Below are 18,992 nucleotides of genomic sequence, written 5' to 3'. Positions count from 1 at the left end.
GCTTTGCTAGGAATATTCAAATAGCTGGAATCAAACACAGAAGAACAGTTCAAGAACGTGGTTTTGGATTCAGGCGGGTGTAGGTGCAGATCCCAGCTTTGCTATTTTCTGGTCACCGGAAACTGAATCCTGAATGTTCTTTAGCAATCTCCTCATCTGAAAATGGTGGAACCACCACCACAGTCATCATGAAAGGTGGGGGTCGGATCGATCGGAAGGAGGTCCTCCACGGCAGGGAGTCCATCGGTTCTATGTGGGCAGCCTCACAGCCTAGGACACGTGCTTGCGTTAGGAAATCCTTGATAACTGTTTGCTATCCTGGTTTTTCTGAGCTGTGGAGCTCTGTATTCATGGCCGTGCAAAAGAGTATGGCAAAACACACTGCACATCACACAACACATACCTCACATTTTAATGTGGTTTACCCCTCATAGTCCTTTCCATTTAGAGGTAAGGTAAATTTTTAAGGCAAGAAATAAACAATAACCCAAAATGATGGATAGTAAAATAAATTGATGGTCCAGAATACGTGTCCATTGAAATGAGGTCTATAGACATTCTGGGTTATGGGCACTATTCTGTCAGACCCGAGAAAGACTCAGAGGTAATAAATATACATTTTTCCCCAAAGGCTTCGAAGCATTTTATGTCTATAAAGTATCTACTGGATCTGGGAGTCATTCCAGACCTAGCAAGACCACGTATATTATGCATCTGAAGTCACTGGAAAGATATTTCAGATTCTCAATCTTGGTTAATTAGCATTTTACCAGCTCATAGCACATTTCCTTTGTAGGTCCTGATCTGAAGCTCAAATAAGATTTACACAAATCAATATGCATGTTTCTGCTCTCTGCAAAACCACTAAACACGGAAAGCTGCAAAGAATTTTAAGCAAAAAAATTGTCAAAGCATCGCTTCTCAGCCTTTTGGCTAAGATCCAGAGTAGTATCTGTTCTTAGCAGCTTCGTATCAGATATGTCCTCTGTCCGAGGGTAATAGATTAAATGGATTTTTAGAGCAGGGAGATTGAAGAAGGGTTTCTTCTGTCTACTCCATACATTGACCTGGTCCTGCATTACCTCCAGGAGAGTGACCCCTCAAGGACAAAAATATATTGTCAAAGCAGTTTATTAAGCATACTTTTAAAAGCTCTGGCAACACCAGAAGCTGAACTGTAATTTACTCAGGCTGTCTTAAAGACAAATAAAACTTTAACCCTATTGCAGGAAGCACTGAAGAGAAAAATAAAATCTGCTTTAATTGCCTTTAATCCAAAGAGAATTCTAATTCAAAGATTGAAGATTGGGCAAATGATGGGCCACAAGTAAAGGTACATGCCAAGCACATTACATCATTCGTATATTTTTGCACAGAATTTACCATCACATAATTTTGGAGCTGGAGGAGATCTTGGAAGACCAATTTTCTAAATGCCTGGCATCATCCCGTGGCCACAGCACACTCGAACTCCAGATTCCTAACTCCTCTCCCAAAGTTACTCTGTGCTGTCTTCCCACGGACAGCACAGAAACACCCTACATCTTAACACTCTCAAATGTACCCAAATACCATCTAGTGCAGACCAGGCAACACAGGCTTTATAGGCAGACCCGCATCTGAATCCCAGTCCACCATTTCCCAGGTACCTGGTCTTGGACAAGTTACATCATCTCTGAGCCTTACTGTCTTGAGTTGGTAAAATGGAGGTGACTATACCCATTGCACAGAGCTCTTGGGAGCACTAAGAGGGTTTAGGAAAAGTACCTGCTATGTGGCAGGCCCTTAACACTCAAAAGCTTTCTAAATACTACTTTATAGCCAATCATTTCTACAAAAACTTCCTGTGGACTTTGGTGGTTGGCATCTCGGAAACCATGTCACCTGTCTCCTGCGCTGCAGTGGACTTGTGTTTCAATCACATGGGTCCCACCTCTGGCTTAAGGAGTGGGGCCTGACTACCTCTAACCAAACCACTTCCCGTGTGTAGCACTGGTCCACAGATGGCCATCAACTGGAGGGAAATCTGGTTGAGGAGGAGTAGTGATGAGGCTGGTGTCAGCCCTCTTGCAACTACAGGGGGAGTTTGCATTAGAATGATATAGGCGTTATAGAGAACAGCTGGGTGGAGAGAATCTCACCACTAGATCAAGCTGCGTTACCTGAAGCCAGATATCAGTTACATGAGCAAATACTTCGAAGCCAGATAGAGACAGATGTTCTATATGTGTCAGGGAAATGGCACATAGTTACTCAAGAGATATTAAAATAAGACAAGAGAGATGACTGGAGACATCTGATTGTCAACGTCACAGAGCCAGCCCACATCATCTTCAATCCATTGGTGAAGACATACAAGGCTATAATGAGGGAGTGTGGCAGATCATCAGCAAGAGCAATGCCAGAGATGTGGGCAGTAGAAGGTTGGCATTTTCCAGGAGTGATGGTTCTCCCAGTGAGGGAATGAGGAGCCAACAGACCCTTACCTCCTTCCGTAGTCTGATCCTGGTGGTGATGTAATATCTCCTACTAACCACAGGACGGGGCAAGAGCATGAAGGCTCCCTGACAGTGCTGAACCCCCGAATCCACCAACTTTGGAACTGCCATACCTGCAATATCTTGTCCTGTGTGATAGGCTTCCTGTTGTTTAAGCCACTTCAACGATCTTTGGCATTGACAGCACATCAATGGCACCTCCCAAAGATCTCTAAGTGTAAGAACTGTCTGCAAAGTTCCCAAAGCAAATGAAAACAACTGTACCCTGATTTGAATAAATAGATATATCCATAAGGCACATAGTTGCATAAAGCAACTAAATAAAATCAAATGATTACAGACATTAAAAGTAAAAGATCAGGAAGCTCATGAAGTCAAAAGGAGTTGCCTCGCAACTGAGGCAGGACTATGAAAGAATATAATCCATTTTCTACTGTATAACCAGTGAAGTTACAGGATTCCAAACTTGGAAAATGAAGGTAAGGGCTTCAGGCCTTTCTTTATACGTTCCAGAAATGAGAACCTACTCCAGGCCAGACACTCTGCTGGGCTGTCCCCAGACACAAGTTAGGGGAATAGAGACATGAGCAATATCAACACGTCTTGCCCTTAAGGAGCTCGTTGCCTATCAAAGGTGGGGGGTGGGCGGGTAGGGGGCGGTGCTGTAATTACCACAAAGGAGCTGTACGTTTAGGGTCACGAGGTAAGGAGCAGAAATTAGGAGGTTGTCATGCTCTGGGACAGGAAAAGGAGACATGAGGTGAAGCGTGCAGAGAACAGAACACTTAGCTGTGGTTTGGTATGTGGTAAGAAGATGTTGGGAAGGTCCTGTGGCACTTCACACACAGAAAGCACACGCAGGAAAAGGGTCTGGGGGGGAATGATGCCTTTGGAGACCCACAGAAGAATAACACTGAGGTTCATGGCTTGGAATGGAAGGTTTGGGGGCTGGAGGGTCGAGACAAAAAATGATTGGAATGATAGGCAGGGGCCAGGTTTGGAAGGAAGGCAGGAAGGGAGGGAAGGAGGGAGGGAGGAAGGAAGGGGCTACATGTAAAACTTTAAGAAAGGAAGGCAGGAGGCATGGATGCTTGCAGTCACATCCCTTCTCTGGGCCTCAGTTTCCTTGCATTGGTAGGACATGGTTGGTGATGCGGAGAACAGGTGTTGGGCGGGGCGGGGGGGAGCATCTAAGGCATCAACAGCAGAGGTCAGACCTTCAGTTGCAGGTAGACCTTTTGCAGGGCCAAGGAGAGAGCAAGGAAAGACCGATCAGTTGGTTAAAAGTAATCTTACCAACTCCTGGCCTGTTCTGCACATCACCCTGTTTCCATACATCACCTGAGCCTTTGAACTCTTAAGTGGGGGGTGTCAGGGAGGAAAGCCAAAACGAGCGGGCATAATTTTCTCACTTCTACACGGTTCCTTCCTTTGTGGCCTGTCTTCTCAGGAATACTGGCTCATGACAGCCACATTCACGGTGGCTGAATGACGAATGTGGCAAGTAGGTGACATTGTCCTCTCTATGAAATACTAAGCGCAGACATCTCCTCAACATTTGGAAGCATCTAGGAGAGCTTTGACTCACTGCAACTGAATATGTAGTTTCTTCAAATCCGCACATCTGCTCACTTATATCACTGTCTGTGGTGTCTTAAAACGTGTGCAGATTCTTCTTCCCAAAGGTGGTTTTTTCCAGGGAAAAGGAAAGAGTAACCAATAGACCCCACCCCCACCCCAGACCTAAAATTCTCTAGGCTGCTCATCTTCTATAGCAAGAGCCCACAAGCTTTTTCTGTAAAGGGGCAGAGAATAGATAGTTAGGCTTTGTGGTCCACGGGGTCCTGTCAATGTTCAACTCTGCTGTCAGCCGCAGTGTGAAAGCCACCTTAGATGCCACCTCACCAGAGGAGCGGGGCTGCCTTTCTAGAACTGTATTTACGAAAAGAGGTGGCAGGCTCCTATCGGATTCTGCTGTTGTTATTTCAAAGGACTTTGAGATAATGAGTACAACTTCTCAGGCACAAGCTTTTTAAGCAAACAAACCAATAAGCCACACCATTGCCACGGCGTGTGCCTGGACGTGGCCTGTGGGCATGTCCGCATCCAGGAAAAACGAGAAAAGGGGAGCGGGATCCTGGGAAGCCGGAGACCTCCAGGGGGAATATTCTCTCGCCCATTTCCGTCACGGGGCTTACCTTCTGCCATGGCTTTGATGTCATCAAGCGCGGGGATCACTTTCGGTCTCAGCTGTTCGTGAATTCCGCCTCCTAGCAATGATTTAACATCTAAATCCCAAGAAGCAGAAGGGGCTATGAGGGCAGGATCCACGAATTTCTGCCCCCCACCCCTTACCTGCATTCTCCTCCCCCTGTGGGATTTCCTTTCCTAGAAAGTCATCCATCTGTGGTCTCGCCTGCCCCGAAGGCCCCTTTTTTTCGTCCTCCACCCCCGTAGGTGCTGATTCCTGCCGAAATTTTCTTCACGCTATTCCAAGTTCCCACACCCGCAGTTCCCATCCCTGCGGACTCGGCATGTAAACGCGCAGGTGTCCCCGGCTCTCCGGAAGTTCAGATTATGTATGTTTAGCCTTTACGAAAGACCTACGTTAGTACCAGTTTTCACCAAGGTAAAAGATTTTTGCTTGGATGAAAACATCGCTCATCGCTGGTTTTGCAGCGAGATGAGCCCAATCAGAGACAGCAAGAGTGGCGCCCCCCAGCGCCTTCCGCGGGAACCACACCCAGCATCTCAGGCGCAAGCACCAGAGCTCCGAGCCGTGTCTGTGAGCATCAGGGCTGTGAGCATCTGGGCTGTATCTCCATCAGTGGTATGCATCCGTTAGCAAGATGTGTCCCACGGTATCAGGAAAGCCTAAGAGAGGTGATTTTGGGGGTCTGGGAATGCTCAAAACATTTCCCGTATACATTAACGGTAATTGTTTCTTTGCTTTATGCCATTTTTGGTTTATAAAAGTATTCACAGGGGGGCGCCTGGGTGGCTCAGTCGGTTAAGCGTCCGACTTCAGCTCAGGTCACGATCTCACGGTCCTTGAGTTCGAGCCCCGCGTCGGGCTCTGGGCTGATGGCTCAGAGCCTGGAGCCTGCTTCCGATTCTGTGTCTCCCTCTCTCTCTGCCCCTCCCTCGTTCATGCTATGTCTCTCTCTGCCTCAAAAATAAAATAAACATTAAAAAAAATTAAAAAAAAAAAGTATTCACAGGAATGCTCAGCATTCGGTTAGCGGTTAGCGTGGGCGAGGGCGGGACCTGTGCTGGAAACACAATGTTGATGAAGTTGAGCTGCAACCGTTATCTCTAATCTTTCCAACAAGGCCCGGGGTTCCCAACATTGGCGCTATCAATGTCTTGAGCTGGATAATTGGTTGTGGGGGCTGTCCTGTGTGTCGTAGGGTGTCCGGATGCATCCCCGGCCACTACCAACAGGTGCCAGGAGCTCTGTCCCCACCCTCACTGTAGGGACAATCAGAATGTCTCCAGATGTTGCCACATGTCGCCTGGAGGGCAAACCAGCTCCTGGTTGAGAACCACTGAGCCAGGCTGTGTGTGAACTCCTCGTGGACCCGCAGGGACCAGCACTGCCCACCCCTCGATTTCTGAAGCCCACTAGTTTCTCTGGGGAGCCCACTGCTGTCTGTAACAGGGGACCTGACAGAGACGCATCTCCTCTGTCACAAGGGGAATGAAGAACAAACACTTCTGACTAAAGAAAGCAAAAGCATTTTTACAATAAAAGCTGGGCTTTACTCATCAGGTAACAAACTGCAAATTGTCACTGTCGGGAATTGTTCTCTTTTGCTCCAACTTTCATAAAGACATTGTAGACATCGCATACTTTATCCCTTAGCCCATGTTTTATGGGAGATGGTCATCACATCTTCTAGCCAAAACAAACAAACAAACAAACAAACAAACAAACAAATGAATTTGAGGCAATTTTAAGTCTTACTCACTATCCAGATCTGAGAATGCCTTTTCCTTAGTGGTGGTGTACTGGCTCAGGATATAGCTGATTTCCTAAAAAAAATAAAATAAATTAAAGTAAAATTGTATGAGACCTCTTCTAAAGTTCAAAGCCACAATGAAAAGAGATTTAACATACAAAAACTACCCTGAATCCAAAACATTAAAAAAAATAAAGCAGGTTCTTAAAGACGCTTTATATGTTCTGATACCCAGACTTCCTAATAACACTCCAAAACTTCTTGGCTCAGGAAGCATGATTTATACTTTCTCCTGATTCTGAGAGTCTGGGCAGGGCCAGCTCCCCTGGGGACAAATGGGCCCCTCTCCTGACATGGCCTCTTCTTCCAAGTGGCCAGTCTGGGTATTTTCACATGATGGTCCTGGCAGCAAGGGAATGAGAGCGAACACTGCAAGGTCTCTGGGAGCTTGAGGCCAGGGTCACGTGCACTGTGTTCTTCTTGCCACGGCAAGTCACAGGCACAGACCAGATTCAAGGGGTTGGAAACAGATCCACCTCTCTTTTTTTTTTAATGTTTATTTATTTTTGAGAGGGACAGAGTGCAGGGCGTAGGAGGGGCAGAGAGAGAGGGAGACACAGAATCCGAAGCAGGCTCCAGGCTCTGAGCTGTCAGCACAGAGCCTGATGTGGGGCTCGAACTCACGAAGTGTGAGATCATGACCTGAGCCGAAGTCGGCCGCTTAACCGACTGGTCCACGCAGGCACCCCTAGTTCTAACCACATTTTAAAAAACTGATACAATATTTAATGTGTTAGTATTGTTTTGGTAGACTAAACTTAGAAGAGTGCATTTCTGTGTGAAAAAGCCCATGGATCCTAGTGGGCTCTGATTAGTGAATTCAACAGGAGGGCATCCTTCTGCACATTCTGGTACCCATCAGCCCAGCATCAATTATTTAAGCTGCTTTCTGCTCAGATATCTTTAAAAACAGTATTTTGTACAGGCAAGACATTAACATGCTTCTGGGATACAGAAAAAAATGTGCCCTCCAGCCATCCTGTTCCCCTTCTCCCCAAAACAACTTCTGAGTGTGCGTGTATGTGTGTGTGCATGCGTGTGTGTGCATGTGCATGCGTGTGTGTGTGTGTGCATGCATGTGTCTCAGGGTCCCCTTCCCGAGGAATTCTACACAACTGTACAGATACTAGCAAATGGGTATTTATAAAGCAGAAAATTTTCATGACAAGAGTAACTGCACACAAATGGCAGGTATTCCCAAAGGGAAAGGACAATAGCACCCAGATTTTTCTTTTTAAAAAAATCACTGGGGCGCCTGGGTGGCTCAGTCGGTTAAGCGGCCGACTTCGGCTCAGGTCATGATCTCGCGGTCCGTGAGTTTGAGCCCCGCATCGGGCTCTGTGCTGACGGCTCAGAGCCTGCAGCCTGTTTCAGATTCTGTGTCTCCCTCTCTCTCTGACCCTCCCCCATTCATGCTCTGTCTCTCTCTGTCTCAAAAATAAACGTTTAAAAAAAAATTAAAAAATAAAAAATAAAAAAAATCACGAGACCCTTAAGATAGTTAAGCAGTTTTATAATAAGTATTATAATCTTATGTTATACCTTAAAATAATTAAAATTTTTTTTGAGTTTATTTATTTATTTTGGGAGAGACAGAGACAGTGTGAGTGGGAGAGGGGCAGAGAGAGAGGGAGAGAGAGAATCCCAAGCAGCCTCTGCACTGTCTGCACAGAGTCCAACGTGGGGCTCGAACCCACAAAACCATGAGATCACGATCTGAGCCAAAACCAAGAATTAGATGCTTAACCGACTGAGCCACCCAGGATCCCCTGTTGTGCCTTAAAATAAAGTAAAATAAATAAAATAACAAAATAATGACACCAGTTCTGCAATTACGCTTTTATACTCTTTTGAAAATCACTTGCTGGGCCTTTATTTCCTCATCTATAAGATGAGGATAGCACCTGTCTATGCTGATTTACTGGGTCTCTAGACATCCAAAGGGGGTCCCAGATACATACAGGGACTCTGAGAGGCCCAAACACAAAGCATCACGGATGCACAAGTGTGGTTTTTACCGCTGGAGCTCCGTTCAGGAGAGTTCTCAAGTCTCTGAAGTTGCTGTCTGCCAGTTTCCGAGTCTTTTCGATCTGAGCCCTCAGGTGGTGGTTTGCCACAAAACCATAGATGATACCAATGCTGCAGGAAATGAAGAAGAGAAGAGAAGAGCATTCAGTGTGTGACCCGTGGTCACCTGGCCAGGCACAGAGCAGCTCTGTAGATGGGAGGGGAGCAGGGCTTCTGAGCAGAGGCCCCACAACGGCGGGACCCTCCTCCCCACCAGGCCCTCTTCCCCTGCCACAGCCTTCCTGCCAAGATCCCACAATCCAACACGTGGACCACAAAACAGGACTCGGTCCTCTTGGAGGAGGCACATACCCATTTAAGAAATGCTGTTCTGTTGAATAGGAAATCTTATAAATGGAACAATGTTCCCAAGAAATTGTGGAGGAAACAGAAGGAACAAAGGTTATAAGACAGGGCGCGTCAGAGTCCCATTCCTGCACACATGTGAATATGGCGGTGCATCCTCCTGCACAGTGCATGCATAAACGCACCTCCCATGCATACCTCTGCTCCCTCCAAAGGCAGGGATCTCTCTAATTGTCTCTATTAGTTTTATTTTACAGGTTAAAAAGAAACATGAGTTACTTTAGTATTAAAATGCCACATGAGAAGCTGTAAACAAAGCATACATACTGTATCGTTCTATTTTATATAATGCACCACCTCGAGAAAATGATGGTGCTAAAACTCAGTGGTTCTGTTTGGGGAGGGGTGGCTAATGACATCATCCGCACGTTCACGACATGGAAGTTGATGCCTACGTACTTATGATATGGATGCTCCAGTCTATGTAAAATAGACTTAAATAAAAGAGTTTAAAAAACACTATGAAAGGCATTGCTCATGGAAAGCTACTGTACATGAAAATTAAAAACAGAGTTTTCAATTCATCTAAGATGTCTGCATTTGATCACTTTAAGCGTTCTTAATGCTAGCTAGTTACTAACAATCTCCTGACTTAATTTGACCAGCTGGTTTTTGTGTCGGAGCCTTCCAACGTTAAAATGTTACATTGAGAATTGGGAATTACTAAGGCTCTTCTGTATTTCACCACTAGATGGCAGCAAGGAATTACACAAACTCCTAACAGAACAGTAAACCTACAGAAATGTACAACAAATCTTTTGTTTGTAACTATCCAGTGGAAGATGTGGATATGTTTCCAGAACAAAGTTTTGTAAGTAACAGACAAACACTGTGGCCAAGTGCCTGTTTTTTTGCACCCAGAGTCCCATGTTCTCAGGCAACTTCTCCATCTTGGGAAATGGGGATAAGCATTCACCCTATATATAGTCATGATTCATTCCAAACAGCATTGGTTCATTGCTGGTCTCACACAAAACGTATTTGCCCTGAGCAGTATTACACAGGTACATTATGTTTGCCAAATGAAGCCAAAAAAAAGTCTGTAAGAATACACAGTGTTGAAAAGTATTTCTTATGGTTAACAAGTTGCCATGGAACGTGTACTGGAGTAGGAACATGAGACTCGGGTTCTGGTCCTTCTACCGCCACTAACTTACACTGTGGGAGCTTGGGAAAGTCACTTTCCTTCTCTGAGTTTCAGCCAGTACTGCAAAACTGAAAATTAAACTGGGTAAGTACTTCTCTTGTTGCAAAGGAGAGGGGTAATGGATGTCCACAAGTTCTCCAGGACTTTTTTTTTTTAATTTTTTTTTTAATGTTAATTTATTTTTGAGACAGAGGGAGACAGAGCATGAACGGGGGAGGGTCAGAGAGAGAGGGAGACACAGAATCTGAAGCAGGCTCCAGGCTCTGAGCTGTCAGCACAGAGCCTGACGCGGGGCTCGGACCATGAGATCATGACCTGAGCCGAAGTCGGGCGCTTAACCGACTGAGCCACCCAGGTGCCCCTCCAGTACTTTTTTCTAAGGTTTGGGTTCATGCGGATGGTAATTTAAAAAAAAAGCATATTAACAATAATCTGTGCCATTTGGAACGATCACCTTACAATCCATCTTTGCCAGTCTTAAGTCTACCTTTGTACTCATGAGGCAGGCAATATAGCATAAAAGTAATAGTTATCAAATGATGCACCCATGCCAAATGAGGCCAAATGACCCAAAGCAAGGACTTTGGAGTAGTGTGAACAGAAAAATAAAGGAAAGAGTGGGTTGTAGCAACGCACCTGGATCTTTATTACCAGGTCCAGTTTCAAACAGTCCACCCCATGACGAGTCAGTGCTAACACCTGAGTATACCTGCCCACCCCAGCATTTCACGCTGGGGCCCCTTGCTCTCTCTCTCAATCCCCCGCGTGTCCACATTGTCACCCATCATGCTCCAGACCGGTTTTGTCATGTAAGAAGGTAGAATGAACTTGAGAAACACACAGGTCCAAGTGCACTTGGCTTTCACCGAACCCCCTAGACGGAAGAAGAACTTCCTGGCCCCGAACTCCCAGAGCGCTCTCCCTGAAATTCTCGTGGGCCATTGCTCACTTCATACTCTATTTTGTCTTTATTTCTACTTGTATTTAATTTCCCTAGAAAGAGGTGGGAACTGCTTCTTTGTCAACTTTAGGTGAACGATGGGTCTCTAGTCCACGGGGTTGGGGGGGGGGGGATGCTCAGTGAAAGTGGGTTTAAAGACTGGGCTTTATTTCACTTGATCCATTTAGAAGATTAGCCTTATGTTTGGAGAGTCTTGGTCATAAACTGTGTTCCTTTACTGGATAGATGCCTTTACTCAAAAGATCATCAATCAGTAAAATGAAATGCAATACAACTCTGCAAAACAATACTGAATTTCAATGCAACATATTTAAAAAGACCCACATTTCTGCCAATCAGTTACGAATCCAATTAAAATGAAAGTATTGATTTTTTTTTGAAAAACCAAACTGTCCTACACAGAATTCTGGAATAAAATTCAGCAGCTTTCAGAGCTGATTTTCAGACCCATAACACATTGTAAATCTTATATGAAGGATGGCAAATTCAAATGCCTACACAGAAACCACAAAGGGCAAAACCTACCATACGAAGCTAGGAGCTGGGAGGTGGCAGGTGGGGGTGGGGGCAGATGCTCTGCACTGCCAGACTTTCCAGTCATTCCAAAAATCCGGAAATCTGTATTCTTATGTAAAATTTCCCCCTTTAAAATATTACCAACTAAAGGATGCCTGGGTGGCTCAGTAGGTTAAGCGTCGCACTCTTGGTTTGGGTTCAAGTCATGATCTCACGGTTCGTGAGTTCGAGACCTGAGTGGCGTTCTGCACTCACAGCTCAGAGCCTGCCTTGGCTGCTCTCTCCCTCCCTCTCTCTGCCCCTCCCCCACTTGCACTGTCTCTGTGTCTCTCAAAATAAATAAAAAGACTTTATTAAAAAGATAAAATTTTACCTACTAAGTAAAGGGAAAAAAAAAAACTCTAAATACTAAGCAGACCAACTGACAGTCTCCATTTGCAATCTCTAATTTAAACCTCTCATTTAAACACAAATAGAGAATAAAGAAGTTATGCTTCTTGTTGCCCTTGATTTAGAAAATCCTATTATGCAATATGTTTTGTTTTCCTTTTTTTGTCTAGTGTTCTGTTTTGAGAGAGAGCACGTGTGTGCGAGTGGGGGAGGGGCAGAGAGAGACTCATAAGCAGGCTCCGTGCTCAGTTCGGAGCCCGATGCGGGGTTTGAACCCACGATCCTGGGATCATGACCTGCGCTGAAATCTAGAGTCGGTCACGCGCTCACTGAGCCATCCAGGTGCCCCCTCAATATATTTTTTAAGCAGAAAAAAAAATCACATGACTGTGTCAGCCAACTATTAGAATAGGAGAACACTGAGGGAACTGTCTCACACAAAAAGGGGAATCTGGCATTTGACATAAAAAATATTAAGAACATATGCTTTTATGCGGTACAACAAGATCTCTTGAACTTTTTAGCCAAATATAGGAATTTTAATTTTTATGGTATATTAATATTACATCTTCTATATTTTTAATGGACAGACCAATCTTCTCGCACATACACTTAAAAGTGAACTTAGAAGTTTTAAAAACTGAGGTTAACCCTGTAAAATTTGTAGCAATTTTTTTTCTTACCAATTTCCACTGACTTGATGAAATTAGCCAATAGTTGCCAAATAAATGCTCTCAGTCTATAACTGATCTCTTGTTTTTTAAAGATAGTTTTTTAATTTTAATTTTAATTTTAAATAACTCTCTCTCTCATTCACATCTTGAAAATCTCATGATTTTCAGGCATGCTCAGTTTCTTTTCTAGAACCTTGTGGCCTCCATGCCAGGAATTGACCATCACAATCCTAATTAAAAAAATGAATTTTGAAAACAGCCATCTTCCTGAAAGAGACTGGAATTCAATTTTCACCATGGCAACTGGAAAAGCTGGTTTGCTGTAGTCAGAAACTTAGAAATATACTGGAAAAATAAATATGGCTATTTGTTTCTCTTTTGTTACTGTCCATAACCTTTTGGAATTCTAAAAAATGCAGCGATGACAAAGTGTAAAAGAAAGAAGGGAGAGGAAACTTGGCTTTTTCTGGAGTAACACACATCTGCTTCAACAATCTACAGTGAGAGATGGAAATTCAATTCTGCTGATGGTCAAAAAGACTTACATAAACATATGTCAACGTCTATGAATTCTAACATTCCACAGCTGCCTCTGGAAAAGCTCAGAGAGAGAACATGACCACATATATTCCATATGTACGAGGGGACCTTTCTCCTTAACACCTATGCCTTTCTCAATTAAAAAAAAAAAGATTTAATTTGTTTTAAATTAAAAAAAAAAAGGATGGATGAAAAATAAGAGGACTGAAGATGCATTTAAAAACCAACGTCGGTATTAATTGTGATGTAGTGGAATGCCACGAAATGAAATTGAGCCTGATAAAAGGCAAGTAGACTGCTCTGGGTTTACAAAAAAATCATATGCAAAAAATAAAAAAAATTTTAAAAATTAAAAAAATCATATCCAAAGATTATTTATCAATAGGACCCAATCTCTGCTGAGGTCAGTGTAAGCCAGAAGCAAATATCTCCTTTTTCTTCTCTTTCTGCCTCCTAGCTTTATTGACATTCTTTCCCCTATTATTTTTATCTCCTATGATTTCGTGGACATACTCTTACTCTCCTTTCTATCGAATTGTAACAGAAATCTTCACTTTCCCTTGGTCTTTAACCTCTTTGGCTAGTTCTGATTACTTTGCAAAGAATATACAGCTAGTATTTGACTCATGATGTTGAAAATACTTGCGAACAAATAGAGGTTTCAAAAGACATCATGATAGCGATTCTAAGTATTTACACTTCCAGCCAAGAAGTTTAAACTTCTAGTGTGAATTTAAAGTAAACTAAGTAATCTCAAATGGTACTCCTTTTTAGAGCTGTCTATAATTCATATATAAATTCAATGTATTATGTAAAATTTGTTTTCAATTTGTCACTTGGCCTCAAATAGGTGATCAATTTTGTTTTAATTATATTGAAATTTGAAGTTATGGGTTTTAACTTAGTAAGTTTTACTTGAGTGGGGAAAAATATCTAAACTGAATGTATACAAGGCTGTAGAATCGCAGCATGTATTTTTTAAAAGAATTTTTTAAACTAAAATATCCCTGGGGAGAAAAAAAACACTTATCTAAATTTGTTTGATGGATCTGAGTTCTGAAGAAAAAAAAAACTGTCACCTTCATTTCACATACAAATGAAAGTCAAGTTTATTTCCAACTTTGTAGCTTTATTGTTAATTATATTTTGGTATTTTAAACATAATATAAATAATTCAAAGAGTTCCGGGGGAAGTATGACATATGTGACACATAATTATACGTAATGTAAATAAAAGCCCAATTTAAAAGTAGAAACCCAGGGAAGGAAAAATAAGACAAAAACAGAGAGGGAGGCACACCATAAGAGACTCTTAAATACAGAGAACAGACTGACGGCTGCTGGAGGGCAGGTGGGCGGGGGATGAGCTAAATGGGTGATGGGCACTGAGGAGGGCACTTGTTAAGATGAGCACTGGGTGTTATATGCAAGTGATGAATCATTAAATTCTACTCCTGTAACCATTAATACGCTATATGTTAACTGACTTGGATTTAAATTTAAAAAATAAAAATAAAAATAGAAACCCAATATAGAATATGTGCTTCATTCAAAAAAACTTGGGAAGTCCATTATTACATATGTAAACATTTATCTGGGTAAATAGGTTAACTACATGCAACAAAGACTTTTCCTGAAATTATATCACATGTATTTATATCAAGTGAAAACTATTAACTATTAAGTAATCATGTGAACAAGAAGCCCTAATGGCGAGTATTTTTAGATGACACTTTGTCATGTGGGCCTCATTTTGGATGTTCAGGGTATGCCTCTACAGAGGGAGAAGCATGGCTGTCCAAGTCTCTGGATGAATGAAAGATGGAAGTTTTAGGCTTAAAAGAAATGCACAATGATCTCTGCTGGGTCTGACGTCTCTTTGGACTGCAACTAACACTTTCCTGGTAGCTGGGAGGAGGTAACCACTTCCATAGCTGTAAGGTCCGTGCATTCCTGAAAAGACTTCAAACACAAAGCAGAGAGACAGGGACATCTGAAATCACCATTGACCTGATCTCAAGCTGCTCTTCAGAATTCAATGTGCAGAAACAAATTATTTACAGAGAGAAGTAGAGAGACAGACAGAGAGACAGAGAAAACAAAAATAACTCCCTGGTGGTCAAACAAGGGTGCATGAAATTAGCAATGCATTCACTTGGGTCCTGTTTGCACATAGACCATTAAGGTCTATTATTTAACTATTTGCAGCAACAGTGTGTCTTTGTTCCAAAAAAAAAAATGATTGCCCTGGAGTCAGTGGAATGCACTGCCTTTTAAGCTTTTTGTGAAGATTTTGTTTGGTTGTTCAAGTTTAATTTTTGGTGCAATGAAGTCGGTAGGTAATACCTGAGGCATGGTAGGTAATTCAAAAGAGACAAAAAAAAAAAATCTATATGCCGTGAGAAGTGATTTCCTTCCTACCCTCCACAACCACCAAAGTTCCTTCCCAGGGGCAACCACTGCATCAGGGTCTTGGCAAGCCTACTACAGATGCTCTGTGTAAATATAACCAAGTGTTTGTGTCTCTCTCCTTTTTGTTTTTGTCGTAGGGACCATGTTGTATATATACATGGTCTGCCAGTTGCTTCTGTGACTTCATCTCTCTTGGGGACTGGTTCATATCAGCACGTCGGGATCAGTCCAGTCCTTTCCAATACTGCCTTCCTTTTTTTTTTTTTTTTAAAGTTTATTTATTTATTTTGAAAGAGAAAGCGTGAGTGGGGGAGGGGCAGGGAGAGAGGAAGAGAGAGCGAGAGAGAATCCGAAGCAGGCCCTGCACTGTCAGCATAGAGCCTGACGCAGGACTCCAACCCATGAACCACGAGACCATGACCTGAGCTGAAGTCCAACGCTTAACCAACTGAACAACCCAGGCATCCCTAGGTATACCGCCTTCCAATGAATGATCACCCCAAAGAGTAGGTCTTACCAGGATCCCACTAATAGCCACAATTGAAGAACTTTTCTTCTTGGATTTCCATCTAAAACTTCAGCTGGTAGGCCAGCTTAAATTGGTCTGTTTAATCCTGTTTTCTGCTTACATTCCCGAACATCAGTTATTTAGTGAAACCAGAAAAATCTTACAGCTACCGAGCAAACACGGTGCTTGGAGGAAACAGCGAGGAGGAGGCTGACTGTCAGTCCTCATGGTCTCTGTGCCTCCTTGGGGCCTAGCACTAGTCACGTCATAAGCACTTTACTTCTGTCGCTAAATGTCATGACATTCATTGGCTGAATGAATGAGGAAATGTGGAACCATGACCAAATATCGCAACCAGGGGACCCCTAACGTGAAGCACATTCCTCAGCCGAGGATTCTGATTTGGACTCGGCAAAATGCTACTGTCTTAAGAGCAGTGTACTCCTGATCTGTCAGGCAGTTGGAAAGCTGATGGAGCAGAAGGGACCGTAGAAGAAACACATCCTAAATTATGAAGTGTGTTCCAGGCCTCCGCAGAGGGTAGCAGCTTAACTGCAAATTCAGGAAAAGTGGGTTTATTATTAGAAAGTTAATTCTGTTCTACAGTGTTCTCACATTCCCCGATTCAGGGACTGTACCCATCCTTCAGGATCCCTTTGGATGCACAAATCAACAAGCAAATTCTCTGCCTTCTGCAGGCCGCCTGTCTCCAAACAGCTATTTAAGGAAGGAGCTGCTGGGGCACCTGGGTGACTCAGTCGGCTGGGCGTCCGACTTCGGCTCAGCTCATGATCTCACGGTTCAGGAGTTCGAGCACCACGGTGGAGTCCATGCTAACAGCTCAGAGCCTGGAGCCTGCTTCAGATTCTGTGTCTCCCTCTCTGTCTGCCCCTCCCCTGCTCGTGTTCTCTCTGTCTCAAAAATTAATAAACATTAAATTTTTTTTTTTTTAAAGGAAGGAGCTGTTGTTCTGCGGGGTAAAAGCTTTCTGCAGGCCAAGATTTATCAGCTCGTCTTCAACACGAACAAGCACCGAAGGGTTGGCTTGGCACCCTGATGACAACCCTAACTTCTGGTTATGGTAACATTGTTTTGAACCACCCCGGACAACCATTTTTGTCTTCTTCTGTTTTATGGCTGTGTTGTGGTGGTTGTTGTTTTGTATTAAAGGCATGGGCTGAACAGTTCAAAACACAATCAGCTGTCCCCCAAGATTCTACTCGCCTTATAAATATAGAAATCACCAAGAGGGAGACCGCAAAGCACTTCCTCAGGAAGGGCCCATTCTTCTTCTGACGCTGGTGCATCTCTCCACCGCACTTGTTACAGCAACGACACAGACCGAAGCAGAACCCTACCAGGGGCATCAGAATGACAAAGAGCAGTCCCAGGACAGCACAGATGATGACCCCGATTTCATAGTAGATAATCTGCAAGTCAAACAAAAGAAACAGCATGTCCTCTAACACAAAATAACGAGTAGAACATTCCACGGTGTACCTGTTTTGTTTTTTTTAACCTACTTGCCACCGTGAGTTGAATCTTAATGTGTGTGTGTGTGTGTGTGTGTGTGTGTTTCCATTTTGATGCTCCTTCTTGAAACAGAAGTAACAGAGTGGTGCCTGGGTGGCTCAGTCGGTTAAGCAGTTAAGCGTCTAACTTCGGCTCAGGTCATGATCTCACCATTTGTGAGTTCGAGCCTCATGTCAGGATCTGTGCAGACAGCTCAGAGCCTGGAACCTGCTTCAGATTCTGTGTCTCCCTCTCTCTCTCTCTACCCCTCCCCTGCTCATGTTCTGTCTCTCTCTCTTCTCTCAGAAATAAACATTAAATATTTTTATTAAAAAAAAAGGAGTAACAGAGATTGGAGTTATCAGAATGTGTAAACAAGTCATTACTATCTTCTTTCAACTCACAGTAAAATGTCCAAATGCAGGGTCAAGTTGCAAATGACTTACTTTAAACCCCAAATATATTTTGTTTGTGTTTAAATGGTGTAACAAATTTTGGCAGAAATACTTGCATTATGAATAATCTACATGACAGGATGCTTTTCACCAGAAAGACAGGACCAGTAGAAGTTATTAAGAATTCAAAGCAGTTCAGATCGGATCAATTAATGACAAACCCACAGTTACAAAAGAATCTGGAATATATCTAAATTTAGGAAAAAAGCTCAGACTTTCTGAGTCAGATATGTTAATCACTGGCCACTCACTTTGTTTCCCTATCCGTATGCTGGGAGTAATAATATGCATCTTGTAAGGTCATTGTGAACATTACAGATAGTGTCTGATCAGTTATAACGTGTCAGGGGAAGTATGTGGCCCAGAGCAGACCCTTAATAAATGGTCTTTTCATGCCGTGTGGGTGAGGCTGGGCTTGCCGGCCCCTGTCTCAGACAGTTCCCTACGTTCCTAGGAACTAGCATGGCTTCTGGATACAATCATGTGACCTAAATATATTTTTATAATCACTGCTGGCTTTATTCTGGGATAAAAAAAAAATAATGCCACTGGATGACAAAACTAGAGCTTACTGCAAATCATGTTTCCATAAAGCAAGACATTGTTTAAAGAATGACAATTATAGGCTGGCTGTTTACAACTAATGGACCGGCTCGCTAACAACAGATTCTGAAGCCAAGCTGAGCGAAGTAAAAGAAGACACAAGTGTTGTTCCTCGAAATGAATGTGAGGTCTTAATACTGAACTGAGAGTCAGAAGACCTGCTTTAAATTACACGGGGTAGGGGCGGGGGAGGGCTTCTGGTTCCCTAAACCGGAATTAGCATTAAGGTCATACGCATATTGTGAGGGTCAGATAATTAAACGATTGAATGTGAAAACAGCCAGCCAAGTGCCCAGCACACAGCAAATATTCAGTGAATAG

The 18,992-nt window shown here is 43.2% G+C and overlaps 1 protein-coding gene, 1 long non-coding RNA gene and 1 other non-coding gene across 16 annotated transcripts in view; 2 read left to right on the top strand and 1 right to left on the bottom strand.

Moving 5' to 3' along the window:
* Window positions 1-18,992, bottom strand: part of PROM1 (prominin 1) — a 162,830-nt gene that overhangs the window by 65,609 nt on the left and 78,229 nt on the right. For 12 of the 13 annotated variants that reach the window (XM_053217539.1, XM_053217547.1, XM_053217548.1 and 9 more), the window contains 4 exons: window positions 17,326-17,531; window positions 8,539-8,659; window positions 6,470-6,533; window positions 4,697-4,786 (listed from right to left, as the gene is read on the bottom strand). In XM_053217539.1, coding sequence (XP_053073514.1) covers window positions 4,697-4,786; window positions 6,470-6,533; window positions 8,539-8,659; window positions 17,326-17,531 — 481 coding nt within the window. The remainder of the gene's footprint in view (window positions 1-4,696; window positions 4,787-6,469; window positions 6,534-8,538; window positions 8,660-17,325; window positions 17,532-18,992) is intronic. The other variant, XM_053217549.1, reaches the window with a different exon arrangement.
* Window positions 914-1,103, top strand: LOC113600979 (U2 spliceosomal RNA). Its single transcript, XR_003422106.1, has one exon. It is a non-coding gene; the product is annotated as a U2 spliceosomal RNA (small nuclear RNA).
* On the top strand, window positions 2,218-17,393 carry LOC113594252 (uncharacterized). 2 transcript variants are annotated; one of them, XR_003414598.2, is made up of 3 exons: window positions 2,218-2,977; window positions 5,178-5,381; window positions 17,057-17,393. It is a non-coding gene; the product is annotated as an uncharacterized LOC113594252 (long non-coding RNA). The 2 variants fall into 2 exon arrangements; XR_008296408.1 differs by lacking the exon at window positions 17,057-17,393 and adding an exon at window positions 5,976-6,266.

This window comes from Acinonyx jubatus, chromosome B1 (genome assembly GCF_027475565.1).
Source record: "Acinonyx jubatus isolate Ajub_Pintada_27869175 chromosome B1, VMU_Ajub_asm_v1.0, whole genome shotgun sequence".
NCBI lineage: Eukaryota > Metazoa > Chordata > Mammalia > Carnivora > Felidae > Acinonyx > Acinonyx jubatus.
Note: the sequence above shows the minus strand (reverse complement) of the source record. Positions and strands in the feature narration are given on the sequence as shown.